The sequence below is a fragment of the Panthera leo genome, chromosome E2 (genome assembly GCF_018350215.1).
Source record: "Panthera leo isolate Ple1 chromosome E2, P.leo_Ple1_pat1.1, whole genome shotgun sequence".
In the NCBI taxonomy this organism is placed as follows: Eukaryota; Metazoa; Chordata; class Mammalia; order Carnivora; family Felidae; genus Panthera; species Panthera leo.
Window position 1 is genome coordinate 8,261,914 of NC_056693.1, and position 25,167 is coordinate 8,287,080.

The 25,167-nt window shown below is 53.7% G+C and overlaps 1 protein-coding gene across 2 annotated transcripts in view; it reads right to left on the reverse strand.

Moving 5' to 3' along the window:
• Positions 1 to 23,093, reverse strand: part of AP2A1 (adaptor related protein complex 2 subunit alpha 1) — a 30,193-nt gene extending 7,100 nt beyond the window's left edge. For both annotated transcript variants that reach the window (XM_042918301.1, XM_042918303.1), the window contains exons 1-7: positions 22,884 to 23,093; positions 11,577 to 11,645; positions 11,300 to 11,442; positions 10,920 to 11,113; positions 4,694 to 4,823; positions 4,220 to 4,321; positions 2,746 to 2,854 (exon numbers count right to left, since the gene is read on the reverse strand). In XM_042918301.1, coding sequence (XP_042774235.1) covers positions 2,746 to 2,854; positions 4,220 to 4,321; positions 4,694 to 4,823; positions 10,920 to 11,113; positions 11,300 to 11,442; positions 11,577 to 11,645; positions 22,884 to 22,950 — 814 coding nt within the window. In that variant the 5' untranslated portion in view covers positions 22,951 to 23,093. The remainder of the gene's footprint in view (positions 1 to 2,745; positions 2,855 to 4,219; positions 4,322 to 4,693; positions 4,824 to 10,919; positions 11,114 to 11,299; positions 11,443 to 11,576; positions 11,646 to 22,883) is intronic.
• Positions 23,094 to 25,167: the final 2,074 nt, after the last annotated feature.

Sequence of the window (25,167 nt, forward strand, 5' to 3'; positions counted from 1 at the left end):
GGCGCCCGGGTGGCTCAGTCAGTTATGCGTCTGACTTCGGCTCAGGTCAAGATCTGACGGTTCGTGAGTTCGAGTCCCACATCAGGCTGTCACTGCCCTGTCAGCACAGAGCCTGCTTTTGATCCTGTCCCTCTCTCTCTGCCCCTTCCCAGCTTGTGCTCTCTCTCTCAAAAATAAATAAACATTAACAAAAATTAAATAAGCAAACACACAAGACCAGCTGTCAAGCGTTCTAGCGAAAATTGTTGCGCCCAAATGTCTCAGGCGGCTCACGGGGCAGAGGAACAAAAAAAAAGGACACGAGGCAGCTATGGCCAAATCCAGAATGCGGGACACCCTTTCAAGGCAAAACCCTCCCGGCTTCTTCAAAAACAGGGAGCGAGGGGGTGGGGGGTGGGGGGCTATTTCCAGGCCACAAACAGGGACAAAGACCTCATGAAATTTAAGCCGTGGTCCTAGATTGTACTGTATTTTTTTTTTTTTTCTTTAAGGCACACAAATAAAGCTGTGGACGAGGGTGGTTTGCATGGTGCCTGGACAGCCAGTCGACACTGTGAAGAGATTCCGAATCTTCCCAGGGGCACCGTGGTTTTGCGCCGTGTTCTCGGTCTTATGAGATGTGTACAGGTGGACTTGGGGGAGGGGAGCGTTGTGATGTGTGCAACTTACGTCAAGTAACCGAGCAAGCGTGTGTTTGAGAGAACAAAGCCAACGAGGGCACGAAGAGCAGTGTTAAAGGTCTCTGCAGGGTCTGGGGCGGGGCTTAGGTGTGCACTCTGTTCTCACAAGTTCTCTTCGTGTTTGAAGTTTTTCATAATAAAAAATTGGGGTGAAAGCCAGGGTCACAGAATAAAGGGACAATTCTTTACAGATTTAAGACAGATTTATGAGAAATAATTAAATTTGATACTTGTCTCTTTTTCTTTTTTCTGTTTAAATTTTTAAGTAACCTCTATGCCCAGCGTGGGGCTCGAACGCACAACCCCGAGATTAAGAGTCGCGTGCTTCACCGACTGAGCCAGCCAGCCCTCCCTCAGGGCTTGTATCTTGATTGGATCCTAGTCTGAACAGACTGTGATTGCTATGTTGGGGAAAATTAGGGAAATCTGCGGTGGCCTCGAGGCCACTGGGGAGCCACTGTTAGCTTTAAGTGTGACCACAGAATTACTGCTGTGAATAAAAATGCCTACAGTTTGTAGAAATGCATAACAAATACTTAAAGGTAAAAACATCATGATGTCTGTCACTGACTTAAATATTTAAGAAAAAAATTAGCAAAGTAAGAGCAAGCGTACAGCAAAATGTGAAGTCCAGGTGACGGGGACGCTCTACTTGTCTGTATCCTGGAAACTTTTTCATAATGCGTCGTTAAAAAACTTTCTGGTAAATAGGGGCGCCTGGGTGGCTCAGTCGGTTAAGTGTCCGACTCTTGGTTTCGGCTCAGGTCATGATCTCACGGTTCGTGAGTTCAAGCTCCACATCGGGCCCTGCGCTGCTCTCTCTCTACCCCTCCCCTGACTCACGCTGTCTCAGTCTCTCACAACAAATGAATAAACTTAAAAAAAAAAAATTTCTTGTAAGTAAACGGGAGACGGCCCCTCAGTCTCTCTGCGCACCATTTGCTCAGAGTCATGGATGAAATGCCTACAGTGCAGAGAGGGTGAGAGTAGGTGAGGTGCATGTTCTGGGCACACCCCAAAATGATGAGGCAGGGCTCCTGGGATGGAAGGGAGCCTAGAGATCTGCCTGAGCCCTTCCTTCCAGGATGAGAAAGAGGCCCAGAAAGGGCCCGAGGCTTCCCCAGGACCACACGATAAAATTCATCACTGGCTTTCACAGCCTGGGAGGGGCCTCTGGTGTCACTTACGTCATACAGCCCATTAGCGTGTGCATGTACGCACACAGACGTGCAGACACGCGCAGACTCGCGCACACGGCCAGGCGTTCGCAGATATGTGCTCATGCGCACGGTTGGCTGTGAAGATGCAGGGCCGCGCATCGGTCCCTGGCCACAGCAGGTGCTCGGTACCCTGGCCGAACTGAAGGGAACTGGCTTATCGGTCACCTACTATGTTCTGAGCACCTCAGCACAGGGTCCCTCAAAACTGCTCCGTGAAGTGACACAGCCGAGGATATGGGAGCTCAGGGGAAGCCCTGGCCCGTATGGCGGAGTGAGGGATTTGCAGCGAGAGGGTGCTGTCAGGCTCTGCCCCTTAGTCACGGCCTGGGCCTGGAAAGGTGATGTCGCCTCTCCAAACCTGTTTCTCTGTTTGCATATTGCAGGGATGGCTCCCCCTCACCGGCTCTGTCGGGAGCACGCAGACACCCCCGGTGCCTTACCTGGCTCGCTACGGGCGCCTCATCCACACCATGGCCGTGACCTCGAGCAACAAGGTCACGGACACCTCTGACAGAGCTATGCTAATCCAGACGGCACTGCCTGGAATCACCCCCTGGTCTGCTGGGTGACCTTGGGCAAGGACCCCCTCCTTCCCAAGCCTCGGTCTCCCCCTCACTAAAATGGGTGTGACAACAGCCCCTAAGTTACAGGGCTAGAGCACAAGCGTGGCTTCCCAGGGACCCCAGCCCATGGCAGATCAACACACGCCGTGATCTGATTCTTTGGGTTGCCCCCCCCTCCTCCCCCCCCGCACGATGCAGCCTCGCAGAAACCCTGACAGCCCCCCCCCGCCCCCCGGCCAGGTCAGAGGCCCCAGATCCCCGGCCAGGTGGGCTCGGCGGTACCTGGCGGCGGGTAGCACTGCAGCAGACGCAGAAGCTTCACCGAGAGCCAGGGCGCCGGGACGAAGTAGTAGGTATAGTCCTGGAGGTCGGTGGAGGCCGAGGAGACGATCTGGGGGCGGGAAGAGGGGGTGAGGCCCGGACAGGGAAGGGCGGGGCAGAGTGACACTGCCTTCCCCAGGGGGCGCAGGAATCTGAGGCTCGGGGAGGGGAGGGAGGAAGCCAGGGGGCACACAGCGAGGGACGACCTCGGCTGCGGTGCTCGCCCGATTTTTTTTTTTTTTTATTTAATTTTTTATTTTAAAAAAATTTACATCCGAATTAGTTAGCATGGTGCCCGTTGAGTTTTTGACTGCTGCCGTCTGCAGGGCAGGGAGTCTCTGCCGATCCAATTCCCTCCCGTGAGCTCCTTGCTCCAAGGGCTGACAGCGTGGAGCCTGCTTGGGATTCTCTCCCCCCCACACCCCTGCCCTTCCCCTGCTTCTTCTCTCTCTCAAAAATAAACAAACGTTAAAAAAAAAGAAAGAAAGAAAGAAAGGCTCGGGGAATAGGTGGGGAATTAGTAGAAGGGTGTGGGACTTTTCCTTATGGCAAACTCCTGCTCACCCCTCCTCCAGGAAGCATTCCCACCATGCTCGGTGCCACTGCCATGATGGTATGTGCCCTGACCCGAGTGTCACTGTAGGTGTCTCCCGGACCAGCCTGGCACACAGGAGTATTCAGATGTATGGTGAATGAATGACAAAGCAACTGAATGAGCTGGTGTGTTTGTTCTCTTTGCTTGAGAATCCAGGCCTCCCCTTACCTGCCCAGGAAATGTTCATATTCACTCCAAGTCTCAGATCACCTCTCCCGGGAAGCCTTCCTAGAGTGCCAGGCTGGGTTAAGTGTCTCCTCTGGGGGTCTACAGTGCCCTGCACTACCTCCGTGACAGCACAGATCACTCCCGTGAAAATCTGGGACACTGTCGGCCCTACCGCGTGCCCCTCCCCCCCAGAACAGGACAGGGCTCAGGCTGACTCATCTGTGTCCCCACAGGAGGCCTCAGGGCATGTTCCCAGGACATGGGCGAAGGTGGTAAGAGAAGCAGAAGGAAAGAGGGGAAGGGAGATGTAGGAGAAAGAGAAGTAGGAGAAAGTAAGAGACAGGACGGCGGGGGGGTGGGGTGGGAATCCGGAGAGCTGTTCTCACCTCCCGGGTTTTCATACTAACACCATATAGACGGACTGACAGCAGCTACACCATGAGGTGGGCGCCGGGAGTGTCCCCATTGAACAGACTGGGGACATGAGGCCCAGAGAGGCGAAGCCTCTCTGGAAGTGGCCGAGCCAGGATGAACCTAGTTCAGAGCCTGAGTTCATCACCACTGGGCGGGGCTGCCGCTCCGGGAGAAGGAGGGGGACGAGAGAGGGGCTCCAGGGGACAGAGCCTCCAGGGAAGGCCACCTCCCTGCAGCCAGCACCAAGACCACACCCACCCGGCTCAGGCGAGACACGGCCAGAGAGATGCAGGTCTTAAAGTCGTCCGGGTTCTTCTTGCAGAGACAGGTGATGAGGCTGACAGCAGCCGTGACCACACCCTGCAGAGACAGACAAATGGCAGGTCAGGGCTGGGGGGCGGTGGGGAGGGTCAGACTGGGGATAAGTGTCCAGGCTGTGGATCTGAAAGCAGAGGCTCAAGGGCCGGGTGGGTGATGGGTGTGGGGGACACTGGACGGGATCCCTGGGCAGTCAGGGGGGGGGAATCAGGGATCGACGTGGGGGTTTCTGGACACTTGGGTGGGTGACAGGTACTAAGGACACTGGACCAAGATCTCTGGGTGCCTGAGTAAAGGCAGGGACAGAGGTGGGGGTCCCTGGGCGTCCAGGTGGGAATCAGGGCAGAGGCGGAACTCTCTGGGCTTCTACGTGAGCATCCAAGGCCCCTCCCGGTGAGCGGGCAGGGGCCTCACCATGTGCTGGTCGTTGAGCAGGTGCACCACGCGGGCCGTCCACTCGCCCATGGGCACTAAGTCAGGCGAGGCCTTGTAGAGTCGCAGCAGGCACAGGGCCGCGCTCTGTTTCACGCTGTCCATGCTGTCCCTGCAGGGGCACAGTTTGGCGGGGGGAGGTGAGTGCGACCCCAGCCGCACAGAACTACAAGACCATGACCCGAGCCGAAGTCAAACGCTCTGCCGACTGAGCCACCCAGGCGCCCTGTCCATCTCCTCCTTATGACAAACCGAGGAACCGGGGCCAGATGTGTGTGCTCGAGGTCCTGACTTGTGGGGCGCGGCTCCGGGGCAAGCCGCTGACCCTCTCTGATGGGCTGGGGGATGGAGAAACGGCACCGTGGACCAGCAGCTGGCGCGGCCTGGAGCACAGAGGGGGCGCGGGAGCTGTTCTGAGAGCCCGGGCGGCCGCCTCGAGGTGCAGCTCTCCCGGAGAGGATTCAACCAGAGCCCGGGCCGAGGGCACCAAGGGAAGTCCCTGCACCAGTCGAAGGTCAGGTGCAAAGACCTCTCCCAGGACGAGCAGTAGAAACACGAACTGCGGCGACAGAGCAGCTCTGTATGCTCCCATCAGACAGGCAGACGTGTGCGTGCCGGCCGGGCCGGGGGTGCAGACATGGGGACGGGCCCTCAGGAAAGGAGCACAGCGGGTGGGGGTGGGGTGGGACAGGTGCTGGGCGCCCCTGGCCCGCGTGCCCCTGGGAGTGACGCGGACCAGGCCCGGCGATATGCTCCTGGACACCCACCCTGGGGAAGGGCGCACACGCGTGTTCAGGGCGATGGCTGGAGAACGTTCACCGACGGACGGTCGTCAAACTAAAACCAAAACTGGCAGAAGGTCTGCCCCAGTGGTGCTCCATTAATGACCGTTTTACCATTGTTACAGCCCATGTGTCAGGAGCCCTGAGCCCAGGCCATGTTTTGTTCTAGGTGTTTCTACACAGGAACCCTCATCAGAGCTCTCGAGGGAGGTGACCTCTACCGTCACCCCCAGATACAGGGAAGGGAACGTCCAGCCGCACACCAAATGGAGGAATAAGGGCTATTTATCACCTTGGTTAACGTGAAGACAGATGGTGCGACTAGTTAGGTAAAGCTGAAAACTGCATAATGTAGGGGTGTGTGCCCAGGTATAAAAGGACAAGGGGGCATGTGGGAATTATGACCGTCAAATTCAGGGCACAGGGAGGTAGGGAAAAGTGGAGCAGGTGTGAAGGATATGGAAGGAATTCTACCGTAACTGTTTCTTTTTCTTTTGTTTCTTTTTTTTTTTTTTTTTTTTTTTGAGAGAGAGAGCACATGCGTGAGCAGGGCAGAGGGACAGAGAGAGAGAGAGAATCCCAAGCAGCCTCCAGGCTCAGCTCGGAGCCCGATGCGGGGTTTGATCCCGAGACCCCTGGGATCACCTGAGCTGAAATCAAGAGTCGGACGCTCAACCGACTGAGCCACCCAGGGGCCCCCGCCTTTCTTTTTTTAAAAAGCTGTGCTACTACATGACCCAGCAATCCTGCACCCAGGCATCTACCAAGTGAAAACAAAGTTCACACTAGGTATGTGTACATTATTCGTAATAGTCCAAAAAAAAAAAGGTGGAAACTTTCTGATGGATGAATACAGCCGAATATCACTATTGGGCCACAGAAAGGAAAGAACCACAGCTTCATACAACACGGGGGAACCACGAAAACATTAGGCCAAGTGAAAAAAGCCAGACACAAAAGGCCATGTGTTGGGCGCTTCTGTTTATCTGAAATGTTCGGAGTGGGCAAATCCAGCACAACAGAAAGCAGATGAGTGGTTGCCTGGAGCGAGGGGCAAAGGCAATGGGGAGTGACGGCTAACAGGTATGGGCTTCTTCCCGGGGTTAAAGAAACGTTCTGGAATTAAGAGAGTGGTCGTGGTTGCACAACATTGTGAATATCCTAAAACCCACCGAACTGCGTGCTTTAAAATAGTTGAAACAGTGAACTGGGTATGATGTGGATTTGATCTTCAAGTAAAAAAAAAAAAAAAATCTACCTAAAAAAATATATTCCCCTGTGCTCCCGTCACCTCCAAGGCCAAGCTTCGGGAGTCGAGAGAGACCAGCCGAGCACTCAGACATCCCCGGCCTGGCCGCTGACTCTGGCGCGGCACAAGCCCCCAGCATCCATTCCCTGGCGGGCAACTAGGACATCACCTCTGCTCACGAGTCTGTCACGCTGGCCTCCTTCTCGGCCCTCCCAGGCACCAAGCTCTCCCCGTTGGGGAAGCCGGCAATTTGTGTCTCACCCAAGCCGATGGTGCCTGCCTGTCCTCATCTTAAAGAAACCGAAAGCGGCATCTGTCATGACTGACCAGTCCGTCCGATGCGAAGGGTTCTTCTAGTCCCGCCCTATGCCCGTTCTACATTCTCCCCCCATCTCCCTGGCCAGACCTCGACCGGCTGGGCTGCCCCGGGGCTTAGCCTTAGGTCACTCCTCGTCCCCTCTCATGTCTTCCCTGAGGCACTTCAACTGGCCGTGGCTTTAATTACTGTCCATCCTGCGCTGTCCCGTACGGTGGCCCCAGCAACGTGTGGCTGCTGGACACAGGAAGCGAGGAGAACCCGAGCAGAAACACAACGTGTGTGCGTGTGCGTGCATCACACTTACAGGTGGTGATGACGCGAACGGTTACATGGATAATTTTCATGCTGATCCAAGGTCAACGTGAAAATATTTTAGAGTGACTGGGTTAAATTAAAATATTAAAATAAGTTTCACGCGTTTATGTTCTTCCTTTGTCTAATGTAGCGACTTGAACCGTGGAGAGGCTGTGTGTGGCCCGCGTGCCATTTTTAGTGCTCCGTGCACGGCTCTCCCACACTCGCTCTCCAGCCTCGAGTCCCCGCCATCCAGTCGCCCACCTGACATCTCGGCCCAGATGGCCAATAGGCACCTCACGTCCCACGTGGCCAAACCTGGCTCAGGTCCTGCCTCTAGAGTCCCTGCTCCTCCCCAGTCTCGGTCATCCGCACACCTGTTCACCCTCATCCTCTCTCTCTTTCCTACCCCCACGTAACCCGTCCCGTCAGCGTCACTTCCCGAACATAGCCAGCCCCCGGCAGTTCTGACCTGGACGGCAACAGACACCTCAGTGGTCTCCCCGCTACCACCCCCCGCCCCCAGTCTCTAGTTCTGCTTGTGGTTTCTTGAGCTGCTTGATGCCGAGGATTGGCCTCTTTCATTGTTTCTGGGACATTCTCAGCCGTTACCCGTTCAAACAACGGCCCTGTCACCTTCTCTTCCTTCTCTCTTGCTAGAGCTCTAGATGGCATTGTTAGACCTTCTCTATCTTCCATGACTCTTTCTTTTTTTTTTTTTTTTTTAATGTTTATGTGTTTATTTTGAAAGAGAGAGAGAGCAAGCTGAGGAGGGGCAGAGAGAAAGAGAGAGAGAGAGAGAAAATCCCAAGCAGGCTCCCCACTGTTAGCGCAGAGCCAGATGCAGGGCTTGAACTCCTGAACCGTGAGATCACAACCTGAGTTGAAATCAAAAGTTGGACGCTTAACCGACTGAGCCATCCAAGCACCCCATCTTCCATGACTCTTAACCCCTCTCTCTAAATTTTCCATCTCTTCGTTTCTCTGGGCTGCATGCTGGTGAATTTCATCATTTCTACTGCCTGTTTACTAAATCTGCGTTGGCTCTGTCTACCTGGCTGCTAAACCAGACCACCTAAATAATACTCTCCATTTCTTTTTCAGATCTGCTTGCACTTCCATTTTTCAACTGTTTTCTTATTTACTGAAACATATGAAACATATTTATGTTACCTTATATGTGAATATTCCAATTTGATTATTATTTTCAGCTTCCTTTCTGCTGGTTCTCCCTCATGGTGTTGCACGGCCTGTGTTTAGTGATTTTCGATTGTGTGTTACTCATGTTAACTGGGAGCTTCATCTGTGGTGAAGGCGGGCTTCTCCAGAAAAGGCTGGTTTGCTTATGTCAGGCCTCAGCTACTACCAGCTTAAAGCACTTTAAAGTTTGGCTTCAGAACTTGTGGACAGCCCAGGTAGGGGAAAATCAGGCTGAAAACCAGTGTGTGGGCTGCTCCGTGCCAAGGTTCGAAACAGGTAATTTTGCTGATAGTCCCCGAGGGGATTTATTTCTAGGTCACCCTCACTTTGAAGTGTGGCCTCTGGAGCTTCTCCTCAGACAAGCTTTGTATCCTGTTCCCAGAGGCCGCAGGGCCCCAAAACCAATATCTAGGTTCACCCTCCAAGCAAACTCTGGCTTTGGCACTCTGCTCATTTTCCCAGGTGCCAGGCCCTTCTTAGCTTGTGGCCTGTATGCTCCTCGTTTTCTCACTAGCTCTGAATACGCTGAAGAATATTTCCTTTCTTCTTTTATCCAACATTGATAGTTGGGTTTCAGCAAGAGCATCAGTCAGGAATCTAGTCCACCACGCTACTAGAAATACACATTGTACCTTCTCCCATACCAAGCTGGGTGATCTTTTAAAAATACAAAGCCAGGGGCACCTGGGTGGCTCAGTCGGTTAAGCATCCGATTCTAGATTTCAGCTCAGGTCATGATCTCACGGCTTCGTGGATTTGAGCCCTGTGTCAGGCTCTGTGCTGGCAGCACGGAACCTGCTTGGGATTCTCTCTCTCCTTCTTTCTGCCCTTCCCCCACTCGCACTGTCTCTGTCTCTCTCAAAATAAATAAACTTAAAAAAATAATAAAATTACAGGGGCGCCTAGGTGGCTCAGTCGGTGAAGCATCCAACTTCGGCTCAGGTCACGATCTCGCAGTTTGTGGGTTCAAGCCCCGTGTCGGGCTCTGTGCTGACAACTTGGAGCCTAGAGCCTGCTTCGGATTCTGTGTCTCCTTCTTTCTCCCTGCCCCTTCCCCGCTCACGCTCTGTGTCTCTCTCCTTTAAAAAATAAACAAACTTAAAAAAAGTTAAAAAATAAAATAAAATTACAAAGACAATCATGTCACGTGCTTACTTAAAACAAACCAACTGCCTTCCATTTCAATTAGAATAAAATCCAAACTCCCCTCTCTCTCTTGTTCGCTGCACTCCGGCTACAGAGACTGCCTCTTGGTTCCTTGAATGCAGAGAGCTCATGCCTCAGGGCCTTTGCACTTGCTGCTCCTTTTGCTTTGGACATTCTCCAACATTTTAAAATAACTATCTTCTCACCATTCCGGTCTCAAATTGCGTCAGCTCCTTGGACAGACCCTCCCTGATGAGTCTATTTAAGCAGCTTCCGCCACCACCCTTGCTGCCCCCACTACCCCTGTTGCCCACTACCCACTTTTGTTTTCTTCACAGCATTTATCACTATCCGAACTCATCTTACTTTTTTACGTATGTATTTGCTCTTTGGGTACCCTCCCTAGATGTAAGCTTCCTGAGGGTGGGCACAACAGTCCTCTCTTCTCCCTCCTGCCTCCCCAAACCCACAACAGTGCCAGCATATTGAAGGCCCTCAAAAAACATTTGATGAGTGACCTCCAGCCTCAGGATGATCGCACAGGCCTACCCCAGTGCCCCTCATCTCATGCCTTTCCCCCTTCCACGGCCAACCACTCCTCCGTGCCCAGGTGTCAGCCTGATGCCGCTTCCTCTGGGAAGCTCTCCCTCGTCCCCCAGACTAGGTCAGGCGCCCAACTAAATGTCCTTATGGGCTCCCGTGCCCCACAGCATGGTTCCAAGAGGAAGTATACGGTTCATCCTGCAATTATTCAATCCAAGTGTATTTCCCACTCTGGACCATGAATGCCTGGGAGGGCGATGACCGTGTCCATTTCTGGTCACGACTGTATCCCTTGCGATCAACATGACACTTTGCGCACAGTAGCTGCTCGGCGGATGTTTGTTAAATGAATGAACGAAGAAGCAGAAGTCCTGGAGGGCTGTCACCAACATAACTTCCGGTTGCTACCTCTTCTATGCTAGCTATTAAAGGTCACTTAATCAGACAGACACCCCACTGGCTTTGTTGGGGAGGTCGCTTCACACCACTGAGTTGGCTTGGTGAGATGAAGAGAGAGAACTGTGGGGCTGCCACTAGGATCTAAGCCCGGCATTACCCCCACATCCTGGCTAGGAGACCTTGGGCAGGTGACACAGCCTCTCTGACCCTCAAACTTGGCTGGACCTTATCTATTCCATCCCAAACCCCACCCCTCCTGGGTCCCCAGTGCCTCACCCAGCCACCAGGATGCGTGGGATGTCAGCGGCAAAGGCCTCGCCCATCTCCCGGCTGCCCACGTTGGCGATGCAATGCAGGGCTAGGCACATGAAGGTCGGGTTACGGCTGGCCAGGTCATTCTTGATGGCGTTATTGATGAGCCGGATCAGCTCGGAGTTTGAGTTCACCAGAACCGAGATGAACAGGTAACCCTGCGTGAGGGAGGAGGTGGGGGGCTGAGAGCCTTGTGGCTACTTGGTCCTAGACCCCAACCCTCCCATCCTGGGGTCTGTACTCCTAGTTCCCTCCTCCCTCAGACCCAGGAATCCAGACTCCCAGCTCCCTCCTCCCTCAGACCCAGAAGTCCAGGCTCCCAGCCCCTCCCCACCCCGACTCACTATTTGCTTCTCCGTGTACTTGTTGGAGCTGAGCAGGTTCACAGCTTCCATGTGCCCAAAGTCAATGTCATGCCCCAGCAGGAAGATGAACAGCAGTTTACACACATACTTTTTCTTACTGTAGCCGTCCAAGGCTTTGTCCCCTAGGGCCGGAGGAAGGAGGAAAGGGGAGGCAGAATGAGGAAGGATCATGCCTGCAAGTCCCCAGTCCCTTCCTCCCTCAGACCCAGGCCTCCAGCCCCTCTCCCAGCCCTAGGAGTCCAGGCCACCAACCTACCTTTGAACTTAGAGCGGATATTGGCCAGTTCCTTATTGATTCTCTTAATCTCCGCCTCCTTGCTCTTACCTGGGGAGGAGAAGGCAGAGCAGGTGATGAGGGTCGCAGACAGTTGAGCTCCCTGTCCTCATTTTCCTTGGCAAGGCCCCTCCCTGCGGGAAGGGCACACTCTCGCCACCCTGGGGCCTTGGGCCCTGGGGCTGAGGTTAGGCCTGGGCCCCGTCTCTAGCTGGGAGCTTCACGGAGGTGAGAATCATGGCTCAGTGGTCTTTACAACCCGGAGGAGAAGCCTGGCACATAACTTGGGGTGACCCTTGACTTGCTCCCTCCTTCCTCCTCTCACTGTGGCCCCTGAACTGTACTCACCCTGGGAGCCCCTATCTCTACCCACAGCTCTGGTTATGCCTCCACCACCAGCCCCCAGAACTGGCCTGGCAAGAAATATATGATGGATGGATGGATGGATGGATGGATGAATGAATGAATGAATGAATGAATAGTTCGGCTGCCTTCTAACTGTCCCCAAGGACTCTCACCCCTACCCCATCCCCACTGAGCTCAGCATCTCCTGAAAACCTGCTCCTCCCCCAGGTTCCCAACGTCATGAAGGTCCCACTGCGTCCCAGTCACAAGGCCAGACTTGTGGGTGCTGACCTCGTCCACTCCCTTCCTGTCCCTCCATACATCCTGTCGCCCCACAGACCCACTTCCTCCATTTCCCGGCTGCCAACCTCTCCCCAACTTGTCTGCGACATTCCTACTCTTCTGATAAGAGGACTTTCCCTGACCCCAGAGGCTAGGTCCTGTGCTCCCCATGCTCCTCGATGTTCGGGCACCTCCTCTATCAGGGCAAGCCGGCTGGACGGTGACCGGGTCTCTCGGCCACCCTTGCCACCTGCTGCGTCCCTCCCCACGTCCCCCAGTCCCACTGGAGCCAGACTTCACCATCTTGTCCTCGACAGGCTCACTCGGCTCGTCCAGACAGAAACCCGGATGCGTTAGCATTTCACTCAAGCCGTCGCCACATCCCTTTGGCTTGACCTACAGAACAGCGGGACCCCCGCCACGACCACCACACCCAGACCCGAATCACTGCAGCGGCCTCCTTCCTGGCCTCCCGGCCTCCTGCTGGGGGGACTCCACCCCATGGCTACCAAGCCCTGTGGCCCTGCCCCGGGCCACCCCACCAACGTCACCCCTCACCACCTCACTGTGTGTTCCACCCATGGCCTCCCACGTTCCCTGCTCTCTCAGGGGCCTTGCGTGTGCTGCACCCTTTGCCCGGCCCATCTCTCCCGTTAGCTCCTTGTCAGCTGGGTCGCAGCTCTTGTCACCTCCTCCAAGAGCCCTTCTCTGACCACTTTTTTAAAGACAACGCCTTGGGGCGCCTGGGTGGCCCAGTCGGTTAAGCGGCCAACTCTTGATTTTGGCTCAGGTCATGATCTCACGGCTCGGGACTTCGAGCCCCACTTCGGGCTCTGTGCTGACAACGCGGGGCCTGCTTGGGATTCTCTCTCTCCCTGTCTCCTGAAATAAATAAATACATTGGAAAACAAAAACAAAAACACAGCCAATGCTTTATACTTGTTTCCACCATTAAAAATAAAAGTCTTGGGGTGCCTGGGTGGCTCAGTCGGTTAAGCGTCCGACTTCGGCTCAGGTCATGATCTCACGGTCCGTGAGTTTGAGCCCTGCGTCGGGCTCTGTGCTGACATCTCGGAGCCTGGAGCCTGCTTCGGATTCTGTGTCTCCCTCTCTCTCTGACCCTCCCCTGTTCATGCTCTGTCTCTCTCTGTCTCAAAAATAAATAAACATTAAAAAAAAAGTTTAAAAAAAAATAATAAAAATAAAAATAAATAAAAATAAAAGTCTTCCCTAAGCACATTTCACACCATGTAACTATTTTATTTATATTTACTGTCTAACCTTGGCTCCCACTTCAGATTATGAGCATCGCTTAGCGGGCCCTGAGCTGCGCTGTCCAATACGGGAGCTCCCAGCCGGGCCGCTCTTGAGCACCTGAAACGTGGCTGTTCCGGACTGAGATGGGGTTAACGTGGCAAAAACACACTGGATCTGGGAGACGGAGGGGTGGGGGGGGGAAGAACGTAAAATATTTCATTGAAAATTTAACAATATCGGGGCGCCTGGGTGGTTCGGTCGGTTGGGTGTCCGACTTCGGCTCGGGTGGTGATCTTACAGTTCATGAGTTCGAGCCCTGTGTCGGGCTCTGTGCTGACAGCTCGGAGCCTGGAGCTGCTTCGGATTCTGTGTCTCCCTCTCTCTCTGCCCCTCCCCTGCTCATGTTCTGTCTCTCTCTCTCTCTCTCTCTCTCTCAGAAATAAACATTAAAAAAATTAAAAAATATATTGGGGCGCCTGGGTGGCTCAGTCAACTGAGTGTCCGAATTTGGCTCAGGTCGTGGTCTCGCGGTGTGTGAGTTAGAGTCCCACATTGGGCTCTCTGCTGTCAGCACAGAGCCCAATCTGGATCCTGTCCCCCTCACTTTCTGCCCACCCCATCTCAAAAATAAAAAATTTTTTAAGACAGAGAGAGAGTGCAAGTGGGGGAGGAGTAGAGAAAGGCGGGGAGTGAGGACAAGGGAGAGAAAGAGAGAGAGACAGAGAGAGAGAGAGAGAGAATCCCAAGCAGGCTCCACACTGTCAGCACAGAGCCCGACGCGGGGCTCAAACTCACGAACCATGAGATCACGACCTGAGTTTGATCATGATCAAAACCAAGAGTCGGTCGCTCAACCGACTGAGCCACCCAGGCACCCCTCAAAAATACTTAAAACAAAGAAACAAACAAACAAACACCCGTGCCAGACATATTGAAATGACAATATTTTGGTGTATCAGATTATGTAAACATATTATTAAAGTTAAATTTGCCAGTTTCTTTCTCCTTTTACAAAAAAACGTGGCTACAGGAAAAGTGGAAACCACACCCGTGGCTCATACTCTGTGTCAGCGGGAAAGCGCTGTTCCAGGGCCTCCTCTGGGCTCCACACTGCCTGTGGGTGTCGGGGTCTGCCCCTGTCCCCCAGACCACAGGAGGAGCCCCTCGCGGGCAGGGCCAGGATCTGGGTAGCAACTCTGTGTTCCAAGGGCCTACCAAGTGCCGACCTGAGAAGAGGCATGAAGACAGGAATAAGGGCCTTAAGAAGTGCGTGTTGGGGCGCCTGGGTGGCTCAGTGGGTTAAACGTCTGTTGTCAGCTCGGGTCATGATCTCACGGTTCGTGAGTGCGAGCCCCACGTCGTGCTCTGCGCTGACAGCTCGGAGCCCGGAGCCTGCTTCGGATTCTGTGCCTCCTCTCTGCCCCTCCCCCGCTCCTGCTTGTGCTCTCTCTCTCTGCCCTCAGGAAGGGGATGGAGGGCCTGGGGATGACAGTGGGACAGGGTCTCTGGGACCCAGGCGATGAAGGGTCAGTTCCTCAGTGATGAGCCGGAATTGGCCTGTGTAGCCCCAGAGGCCGTCTGATCCTTCATGTAGTAATTACTCGGTTTTTGAGCCCCACGGGCCAGGCCTGAGTGGCGCGGCGACACGGGGCACCCAGGACCCACCCGGACGTTGCACTTGTGATTTGCCTCCAGGGGCTCCCGGCCTGATAGGGCGCAGGCGATCAACGAGCCCTGTCCCCACACCTGAGTGAGATGCGCAGGGACAGAGGCCGCTTGGGGCCCTTGGTGGTGGCTGCCTCGAGGAGGGGACATTTGAGGAGGGCAGTGAAAGGTGAGGAGGGTTCAGGAGCAGTTCACGGGAGAGGAGAACCTGTGTGAGGGTGGTGGCAGGGGGTGGGGGACAGCACCCAGCAAGGGTGCAAGGTGCATGCTCTGTTCTCCTTATTTTTACTTATTTTTATTGTTTTTTGTTTTTTATTTTTTTTTAGATGGCCACAACTGTTTTAAGTGCTTGCCTTAAAACTATTCTGTAAGGACCAAAAAAAAAAAAAAGTCCTGTTTTATAAATAGACCATATATTACAAACCGCCTGCTTAAACGTCATCGCAGATAGATGGACATTTGAACAGCAATTGAATTTGGGGCTAGAGCATTCTCTGGGCTTTGTTTAAACCTCTATGAAAAGCTTCGAGCCCACCTGGGTGGCTCAGTAGGTTAAGCTGCTGACTCTTGGTTTTGGCTCGGGTCACGCTCTCACGGTACATGAGTTCGGGCCCCCCATCGGGCTCTGTGCTATCAGCACAGAGCCTGCTCGGGATTTTCTCTCATTCTCTCTCTGCCCCTCCCCCCCAACTCGTACTTTTTCTCTCTCTCAAAATAAATGAATAAACTTAAAAAAAAAAAAAAAGCTTCGAGAAGCAGGCAAAACTAACCTATGGTGTTGGATGACAGATCCGTGGTCATCCTTGGAGGGGGGTCGGGGCTGGGAGCGTTGACAAGGAGGGTGCCAGGGAACTAAGGATGTTGTTTCTGCATCTGGGGGGCCCGTTCTGTAGCTGTGTTCAGTCAGGAAAAGTTCATCAAGCTTGACACTTATATCTGTGGGCTTTTTTTTTTTTTTTACATTTATTTATTTTTGAGAAACAGAGCGAGACAAAGCGTGAGCGGGAGAGGGGCAGAGAGAGGAGACACAGCATCTGAAGCAGGCTCCGGGCTCTGAGCGAGCGGTCAGCACAGAGCCCGACGTGGGGCTCGAACCCACGAACCGCCGTTCATGACCCGAGCTGAGGTCGGACGCCTACCAACCGAGCCACCCAGGGGCCCCTGTGGGCTTTTTTATACATATGCCAGCTCTGTGTATGTACACATGCATATGTAAATTAATATATTTGCATATTAAATTATAAATATACATATTTTTGAGATTATTTACTTTGAGAGAGAGAGAGAGAGAGAGAAAATATGCCTGGGGGAGGGGCAGAGAGAGGGAGAAAGAATCTCAAGCAGGCTCTGTGCTGCCAGCATGGAGCCCAACATGGGGCTCAAACTCACCAAACTGTAAGATCAAGATCTGAGCCAAAATCAAGAGTTGGACACTCGACCGACCGAACCACCCAGCACCCTAAATATATATTTTTATGGGGAAGAAATCACCTATGCAAAGACCGTAGGAAGCATACAGGGACAACCTAAAAAATATTTACAGAATATATGTACGTGCGTATATATTTTGTTCTGTAAACACTCTTTAACGGTCATGGGATGGAGCCCTGCGCTGGGCTCTGCGCTCGGCATGGAACCTGCTTGGGATTCTCTCTCCCTCCGCCCTTCCCTCCCGCTCACTCGCGCATGTGCAGGCTCTGTCTCAAAGAAAGGGGAAAATAAATACATAAATCAATCAAATCAAATCAAATCAAATCAAATCGAATCTCAGGGCATCTGCGTGGCTCAGTCGGTTAAGCATCCGACTCTTGATTTTGGCTCAGGTCACGATTTCACAGTTCATGGGTTCGAGCTCCATGGCCGGCTCTGCACGGATAGCATGGAGCCTACCTGGGATTCTCTCTCTCCCTCTCTCCCTGTCCCTCCCCCACTCTCTCTCTCTCAAAATAAATAAACGTTAAAAAAATTATTTAAAAACCCAAAAACCCAAAAACCCCAAATCTCAATTCAGTTACTGCAACATACGTTTGGAACAACTCAGGTACTTTGTGAATCTGCTTTTTCGACCCTAAGTTGTACGAACTCTTAATGCAAAACAAGTATTTCCAGTGAAACTGTGGCCTGGTTGAGAAAGAAACATCAACTGTCTCGTGAACATTTTTTTTTTAAATATCGATTACGCATTCAAATAATACGGCGGACGTTCTAAGTAAAAGACATTAAACGTCCACTCGTTTTACTTTTTTAACGTGGCTACTGGAAAATGTAAGCTTGCGTACGCGGCTCGCTGGGTCAGATGTGCTCTGTGCTATCAAAGGCATTGCCACCCCGGAGAGGAAATACTCTCCATGAAGAACCGGCTGCAAAAGAACGCGGCTGCCGAAAGCATCCCTGGGCGGCCGCCAGCCGTGCGAAGGGTGCACACACCGATTTGTCAACCCTCAGCCTCTGGGCAGAATGCAGCACCTGAGGGCAGGGACGTGTGGCTGCTTCACTCCCAGGGGGCACCCCCTGGGTTCACAACAGTCCCCACACGGGAAAGGTGCTGGATGCAGATTGTGGACCGAGAGTACTAGATGGCACACAGAAGTGGGTGAGGCTGGGGCTCAGTGAAGTCCTGTCATCCTCCAGGCCCTACAGACCCACTAGGTCTCTCTCGGACCGCAACTCCTGCCCTCCCCGCCAGCCGAGGCCTCCTCTTCCTGTTCCTCCTCCTCCTTGAATTCCTCCTACACCGCGAGCACAGTCCTGCCTCAGGGCCTTTGCACAGGCTGTGCCAAGAACTTCCTCCTCCAGATTTATGCAGGCCTATTTCACCCACCCAATTTGATTCTTTGCTCCAATGTCCTCTTTTCAGCAAGAGACTGTCTGACCAGCTTATATAAGAGCACTATCCCTAACCTTGTCCCCATACCCGTTCTCTGCTTTATTTCCTCCCAACACCCACTGCTACCTGTCTATACACCTGAATACTCTATATTTACTCGTGTACCAATCCGTGCTCCCTTAGAATATGAGCATGAGAATAGGAGAATATATATTCCCATAGAATATGAGAGAGAGGACTTCTGTTCACTGTTGTATCCCGCTACTTAGAGCAGCGTCTGGTGGCCGGTAAAGATTGATTGGTTCATTCATTCGTTCATTTCCTTATTCATTCAACCAGCAAACATCTCCCAAGGACGCCCGTGGGCCAGGTCCCACAGGGGGCAGAACTGGGGACCCTGGGAAGGATCAGAGCAGGGCCTGTGCTCCAGGGGCTGGGGGAGATGCCACAAATGGAATGGGTCACACTTTGGAGTAGGATGCACCCCAATGGAGGAGCTCAGGGCACTGTGAAACCCAGCACCACTCCCCCTTTTTTTAATCACTCACTCGCAAACTCTCCTCAGGCCTACTGGTAGCTGGGGCCCTAGAGGGAGGGCAGCCCCAGCCTGGGCCCGGGAAGCTCCCAGGCAGATTAAGTGACTGGGAGGCAGATCCCCGCTCCAGAGAGCACAGGACGAAGCCCTCAGGCCAGGCCCAGCCCGAACCTTTCCCCTTCTTATCAGCAGAATTTGCCCTTCCTTGCCCTCCTTCTCAAAGCCTGCCTTTCATCTCCTTCTAGAGCCTTCCCCCTGAACTCCACTCTGCCCTTCAGATTCTCCAGCAGGATGGCTCAACACTCCTCTCCCTCCTCCACCTGATCGGCTCTGGGCCCTGGCTCATCCACATCCCTCAGGCCTTCGGCTCCCTCACTCCTGCTTGAAACCCTCCCCAGTGTTCTCAGGACAGACACCAACTTGGCCTCTGCCCACCTGCCCAATCAGATCCCATCCCGTCCCTCTGTGCATCAGCCACACAGGCCTTAGCTCAGTCTCGCTTGGGCCCCAGGACCTTTGCACTGTTGCCCCTCTGCCTCCCCAGCTCTTCTCTGCCTCCCTTGGCCTGGCTAACTATGCCACATTGTCTGAGCACTGCAATCAGATAGAGCTTTCATTCTCTCGACATGGTGGCCCTCTCTCTCTCACGGACTTAGGACAGCTACACGTTTTTTCCACTTAAAAAAAAAAAATTGAGGGGCTCCTGGGTGGCTCAGTCGGTTGGGCGTCTGACTTCGGTTCAGGTCATGATCTCACAGCTGGTGAGTTCGAGCCCCACGTCAGGCTCTGCTGACAGCTCAGAGCCTGGAGCCTGCTTTGGATTCCGTTTCCCTCTCTCTCTGCCCTCCCCCCCTCACATTCTGTCTCTGTCTCTTAAAAATAAATAAGCATTAAAAAAGAGTTTTAAAAATTGAGATACAATTCACCCAACCATAAAGTGGGCAAGCCAGTGGTCTCTGGTATATCCACAGTCTTGTGCAACAATCACCAAGATCTATTTCCAGAACGTTTTCATCACCTGGTCTGGACACCTCAGACAAACGAAATCATACATGTGGCCTTCTGTGTCTGGCTTCTTTCACTTAGAATGAGGTTTTCAAGGGGCGCCTGGGTGGCTCAGTCGGTTAAGCATCCAACTTCGTCTCAGGTCATGATCTCGCGGTTCGGGAGTTCGAGCCTTGCATCGAGCTCTGCGCTGGCAGCTCAGAGCCTGGAGCCTGCTTTGGATTCTCTGTCTCCCTCTCTCTGCCCCTCCCCTGCTCTCTCTCTCTCTCAAAAATAAATGAATAAACATTAAAGAAAATAATAAAATAAGTAAATTAAAAAAAAAGAACTTAGAATGAGGTTTTCAAGGTTCATCCATGTGGTAGCGTGCGTCCTTTTTGATGGCTTAGTAATATTCCATGGCGCGGGGTACCACATTTTGTATATCCATGCATCTGACGATGGACATTTGGGTTGTCTTGTTTCCACTCCTGGGCTACGGCGACTAGCCCTACTATGAACATCTATATACATGTGTTTGTGAGAAGGACTGCCACCATTTTCATGCAGTACCTGTCTCCTTCATGGGACTGGGAGATTCACAAGGGACACAGACCAATCTGTCCTACTCACCACTGTGTCCCCAGCGCCCTTGGTAAGGTTTGAAACACACCAGCCATTCAACAGTTACTTGACGAGACGACGAAGGACCAGAGGAATCCCCGATTCTCTAGCCCCAACCCATCTGGCTCAATTCCCTCCACTGCCCTCGAGGCAGAGTCTCCCCCTTCTGGGGTCCTGCAGCGACACCGACCTGTTTTCTCTTTCCTTCCCCACCTCCATCATCCAGTCCCTCTGCAAATCCTCCAAAACGTGTCCCCAGACCAACCACTTGTCACCCCGGGTCAAGCCAACACCATCTCTCACCCGGATGCCGGCAGCAGCCCCTAATCATCTCCCGGCTTCCGCCGCCACCTCGAGTCTCTTCTCTTCACAGAGGCAGAGGAATTATTTTAAAACATCAAGCAGCTCGCATCCCTCCTGCCTCTAAACCTTCCTGCCGCTCTCGTTTCACTCAGAGAAAGGCCAAAGCGCTCTCGGAGGCCCACGAAGCCCTCCACAACCCGTGGCTGCCCTCATCTCCCGCCCTCTCCCCCTTCGGCTCTTACCTGAACACACGCTAAGCACGCTGCAACCCCAGGACCTTTGAACACACCATTCCTCTGCCTGGACCCCCCTCTTGCCTCCAAAATCTGCAGGGCTTGTGCCCTCGCTTCACTCAAAAGTCTACTCACGTGCACCTCCAAACCCCATCTCAATCCCGGCTCCTCCTCCCAGTCACCCTCTGACCTGGAATCATTCACTGTAGTTCTGTGTTTATTCTCCATCTCCCTCACGGCATGGGGGCTCCCAAGCCGGGGACTCTTGCTCACTGTTGGAGCCCAGTCCCAGGCAGTGTCAAAAGGGGGTAACGAGGGGCGCCTGGGCGGCGCAGTCGGTTAAGCGTCCGACTTCAGCCAGGTCACGATCTCGCGGTCCGTGAGTTCGAGCCCCGCGTCGGGCTCTGGGCTGATGGCTCGGAGCCTGGAGCCTGTTTCCGGTTCTGTGTCTCCCTCTCTCTCTGCCCCTCCCCCGTTCACGCTCTGTCTCTCTCTGTCCCAAAAAAAATAAATAAACGTTGGAAAAAAAAAATTAAAAAAAAAAAAAAAAGGGGGTAACGAAAAATGATCTGTCAAACGAATGAATGAGTGAAGGCAAGGTGCTGTCATCGGCGGGGCTTGCAGACAAAACTGAGCCTTAGAGAGGTTAAACGAGTCGCCGAGGGTCACATCCGTGACCGGCATCGGAGGCCACACACACCTACTCCTAGCACCCTCCCCCACCTAATCCACAACCCCTCCTCACTCACCTCTTTCCGTAACAACTATTAACATCTCTTCTCCACCTGACACCCAACAGCCTCCAGCCCTCTCGTTCACCTCGGACACGCCAGATCCTTTCACACCTCCTCAGTTCTACAGTAATCACAGAGGCCGCTCTTCAGACCCACCGAAGTGACAAAAACAACAGCCAAGACCGCCCAGTGCCTGGAATGTGCAAAAGGCCTCACTCACATTATCGCAACCACCTCATCAGGAAGGTGCAATCAGCAGCCCCTGCTGACAGATGAGGAAATCAAGAGGTGAAGTCCCCCGTTCAAGGTCACATGGCCGGGGAGTGACAGCGCTCGAACTCAGACCCGGGTCTGGCTGACCCCAGAGCCCGTGCAGATACAGCCTCGGAAGCTCTTGGCAGCTCTAAACACCAACACCCACTCCCAGGAGTTGGGAGCTGACTTGGCGCCAGGCCTCTCGGCGTCACGACGATCCTTCCTGCTGGTGATCACTGTCCCCATATTGAGGTGGTCAGACGGGAGAGGGTTGTAGATTCAGGAGTGCCCTGCTCCCTGACCCTTGACCTCTCTCTGGAACCAGGCTTCCTCCAACACTTAGCTTTCCAGATCTCCTCCCCGCAAATTCCCAAGGCTCCCTGGGCCCTTCTTTGAGCTCTGGGCTCTCCCGGTTCTGACACATCCTCCAAGCCCCCACTTTATAATGTCCTCTTCTTTCCAGGCCCCCAGCTTCCTGTCTCAGGTTCTCCCAACACCCTCCACCTGCAGCACCTCTCCTCTGTGTTCCTAGATCCCTCTTTTCCCCTTAGTAACCCTTCTAGTCTCCTCACCACTGCCCTCCATGTCTACTAAGCCATCCTCCATCCTGGAGCTCCCCTATCCCTCACCAGGGTCCCACTATGGTCCCCCACCTTCCCATCTCTCCTCCCCAACCCTCTGGGACGTTGTATTACTCTCAGGCCCTCTCTATGCACTAGCCAGGAACCTCAGTGACCTACCTAGCCCCTTCCCCTCTATGACACCCCCTCATCCAGGCCCTCAAAGCCCGGCACCATTATGCTTCCTGTGTTTCACGTCCTCCAGGTCCCCTCTGGCCTTCTCCCACTCTATCGCCGCCCAGGGGACCCCCCCCCCCCCCACTCGTACACCTCCTTCTCTTTCTATCGACCTCAGGGATTTCTCTAAGCCCCTAGCTAATAGGTTCCCCAAGCCTTTCTATCATTCCCAGGGAACACCTCTAGGGTCCCCAGCCCTGGGACCTTACTAGCCTCCTCTCCTCTAAGACCCTCCCGGACGCCTCTAGTCACTCCGTGTCGTCACCTCAAGAGGCACTCTATGACACCCTAAGTCTCTCCATTCCCCCCACCCTAAAGTTCCCCCCGGGGCCTCTCTATTCTCCCCCTCTACGACGCAAAGGCTTCTACGCCCGGGCCCCTCTGTAACCCCCGAGTCCCTCAATTCCACGCTCCCCCTCCCTCCAGTGTCCCCTGGCCGCGCTCTCACAGTTCCGGATGTCGGAGATGAACACCGCGAGCCCCCGCATCCCATCGCCCTTGGAGACGGCCGGCATGATGGCGGTGGTGTCGGCTCCAGGCCTGGCCGGGCAGGGCACAGCGCAGCGGGGGCTGGCAGGCGGGGACCGGGAGGAAAGGACCCCAAGCAGCGCCGAAGAGCCTAGCCGGCCGGGGGGGAGGGCGGGCGGGCTGGCTGGCGGGCGGGCTGGCAGGCCGCGGCTCCGCCTCCGGCCCCTCCCCTCGCGCCCGTCGTCCTGAGCTATCAGTCTCCCATTGGCCCGGATTACTGCCGCTCAGACTCGGGCTCACACCTCGCTCCCTCTCTCATTGGCCGCTGGACAAAGGCACGCTGCTACGATTGGCTCGGCGGCCCGCTATTTCCGTTCGCAGGAAGGGGGGGATGAAGAGGCGTTGCCCAAGAGACGGGCGGAGTTCGGTTGCGTGCTATGGGACCTGCCCCTCCGAGCGGCCGGGTCCGATGCTGATTGGATCCGGCGAAGGGAGGGATTGATTAGAAGGAAGGCGGGGGAGTGTGCCTGGGAGGCGGGACTGGCGTTGACTATGTCCAATGAGCAGGTAGATCGCCCACGCAGGCGTCGCGGATTCGCCAGGCCTGTCCTATTCCCGCCCCCGACTGGGCGGCTGTGGGGGCGGGAGAAGTGCGTTGATAGGTAGAGAAGGAAAGTGAATGGGGGTTGTCACTCAGCTGGACTAGGATAGGTGGAGGGCCGCCTGCAATTCCCTGCTGCAGAGAAGTGGTTGGGAGGGGCAAGCAACTGTGAGGTGTTTACTGCGCAAGCGTTCCCGATTCCCTTTCTCCCTCCTCTCTTCCACCCCCGACTCTTTAAATCTTCTTCCAGGAAGTCTTCCCCTCCCCCTCCCTTGTCTAGCGGCCTAGATGTCGAAACCAAATTTCTCAGAACGGGGGAAATACGAATTCAAGTCTAGTCCTCTTAGGCATACGTTAAATCTGACGTCCAGAGAGGTTGAGTGACTTGCCCAAGGTCACACAGCTCAGAAGAGTAGAGCGGGGATTTAAACTATATTTTGTCTTTTAACCACTTTCCCATATACAATGCCTTTTTTTTTTTTTTCCAACCATAATGCCATTCTACACATTGTGAATCTCTCCACCAAACTTGGAGCTCCTCCTGAGCAAGAATGGCATCTAGTACTGAAGACCGCTGGTTCAAAGGAAGGAATAGATGAATCTCCTTAGTTTAGCCCAACCACCACCCCTTGGCACCCAAGCCCCTCTTTGATTGACTTTGATTTTGGGGAAGGACTACAATTCTCTGGGCTATTGAGAAATTTGGGGTAAAAGGAACTGAGAGAGTCCATTTCTGTCACCTCCAGGAACTAAACTCCACAACACTTGTCTAATCTCAGAAGTCTGGTATTCTTGGAATGAGCCTTGAGGGAGTGTCCTGGATCCTGTGAACTTCCACTCTGAACCCCCAGGGGATAGGGACCAGGACAAGAGCTGGCCAGGCTGCAGCGTTTCACAGATTGGTCCATCTGGGTTTCCAGGAATGGGGCTTGGGAAAATCATTCTGGATTCTAGGAGGAAGGACGTGCTGAGCTGTCTTAGTGACCAGGAAAGTCCATTCCCAGTATGGGTTGGGGGTGCTATTTGCCCCTAAAGAACAGAGAGTAGAGGACCAATTAGGGGCGGCGCCTGGGTGGCTCAGTTGGTTAAGCCTCTGACTCTTGGTTAACCCCACATAGGGCTCCATGCTGACAGTGCGGAGCCTGGTTGAGATTCTCTCTCTCTCTCTGCTCCTTCCTTGCTCTCTCTCTCTCTCTCTCGCTCTCTCTCAAAAATAAACTTAAAAAACAACCACAATGAACAACCAATAGGAAAGTGAGTTGGAAAAAGTCATTTTTATGGAAAGATACATTAAGCGTTGCAAGGACTGAAGGAGCCCTGAAGGAGTGGGTTAAGCATTGGATTCTTGATTTCGGCTGAGGTCATGACCTCACGACCCATGACCTTCATGGGTTCGAGTCCTGCCTGCCTCCATCTCTGCACCAACAGGGCTGAGCCTGCTTGGAATTCTCTTTCTCCCTTTCTCTGCCCCTCCCCCGCTCTCAAAATAAATGAACAAACTCAAAAAAGAGGAAACACTCTCTCCCGGAGAACATCTTTAAAAATACATCTTCGTGACAGGATTCGAACTTGTCCTCTTTTTGGACAAGAGAAACACGGAGAGTCCCAAGAACAGGAAAAGTGTGTCTAAGTGTGCCTTCCCTGCCTCAACTCTCCACCTCAC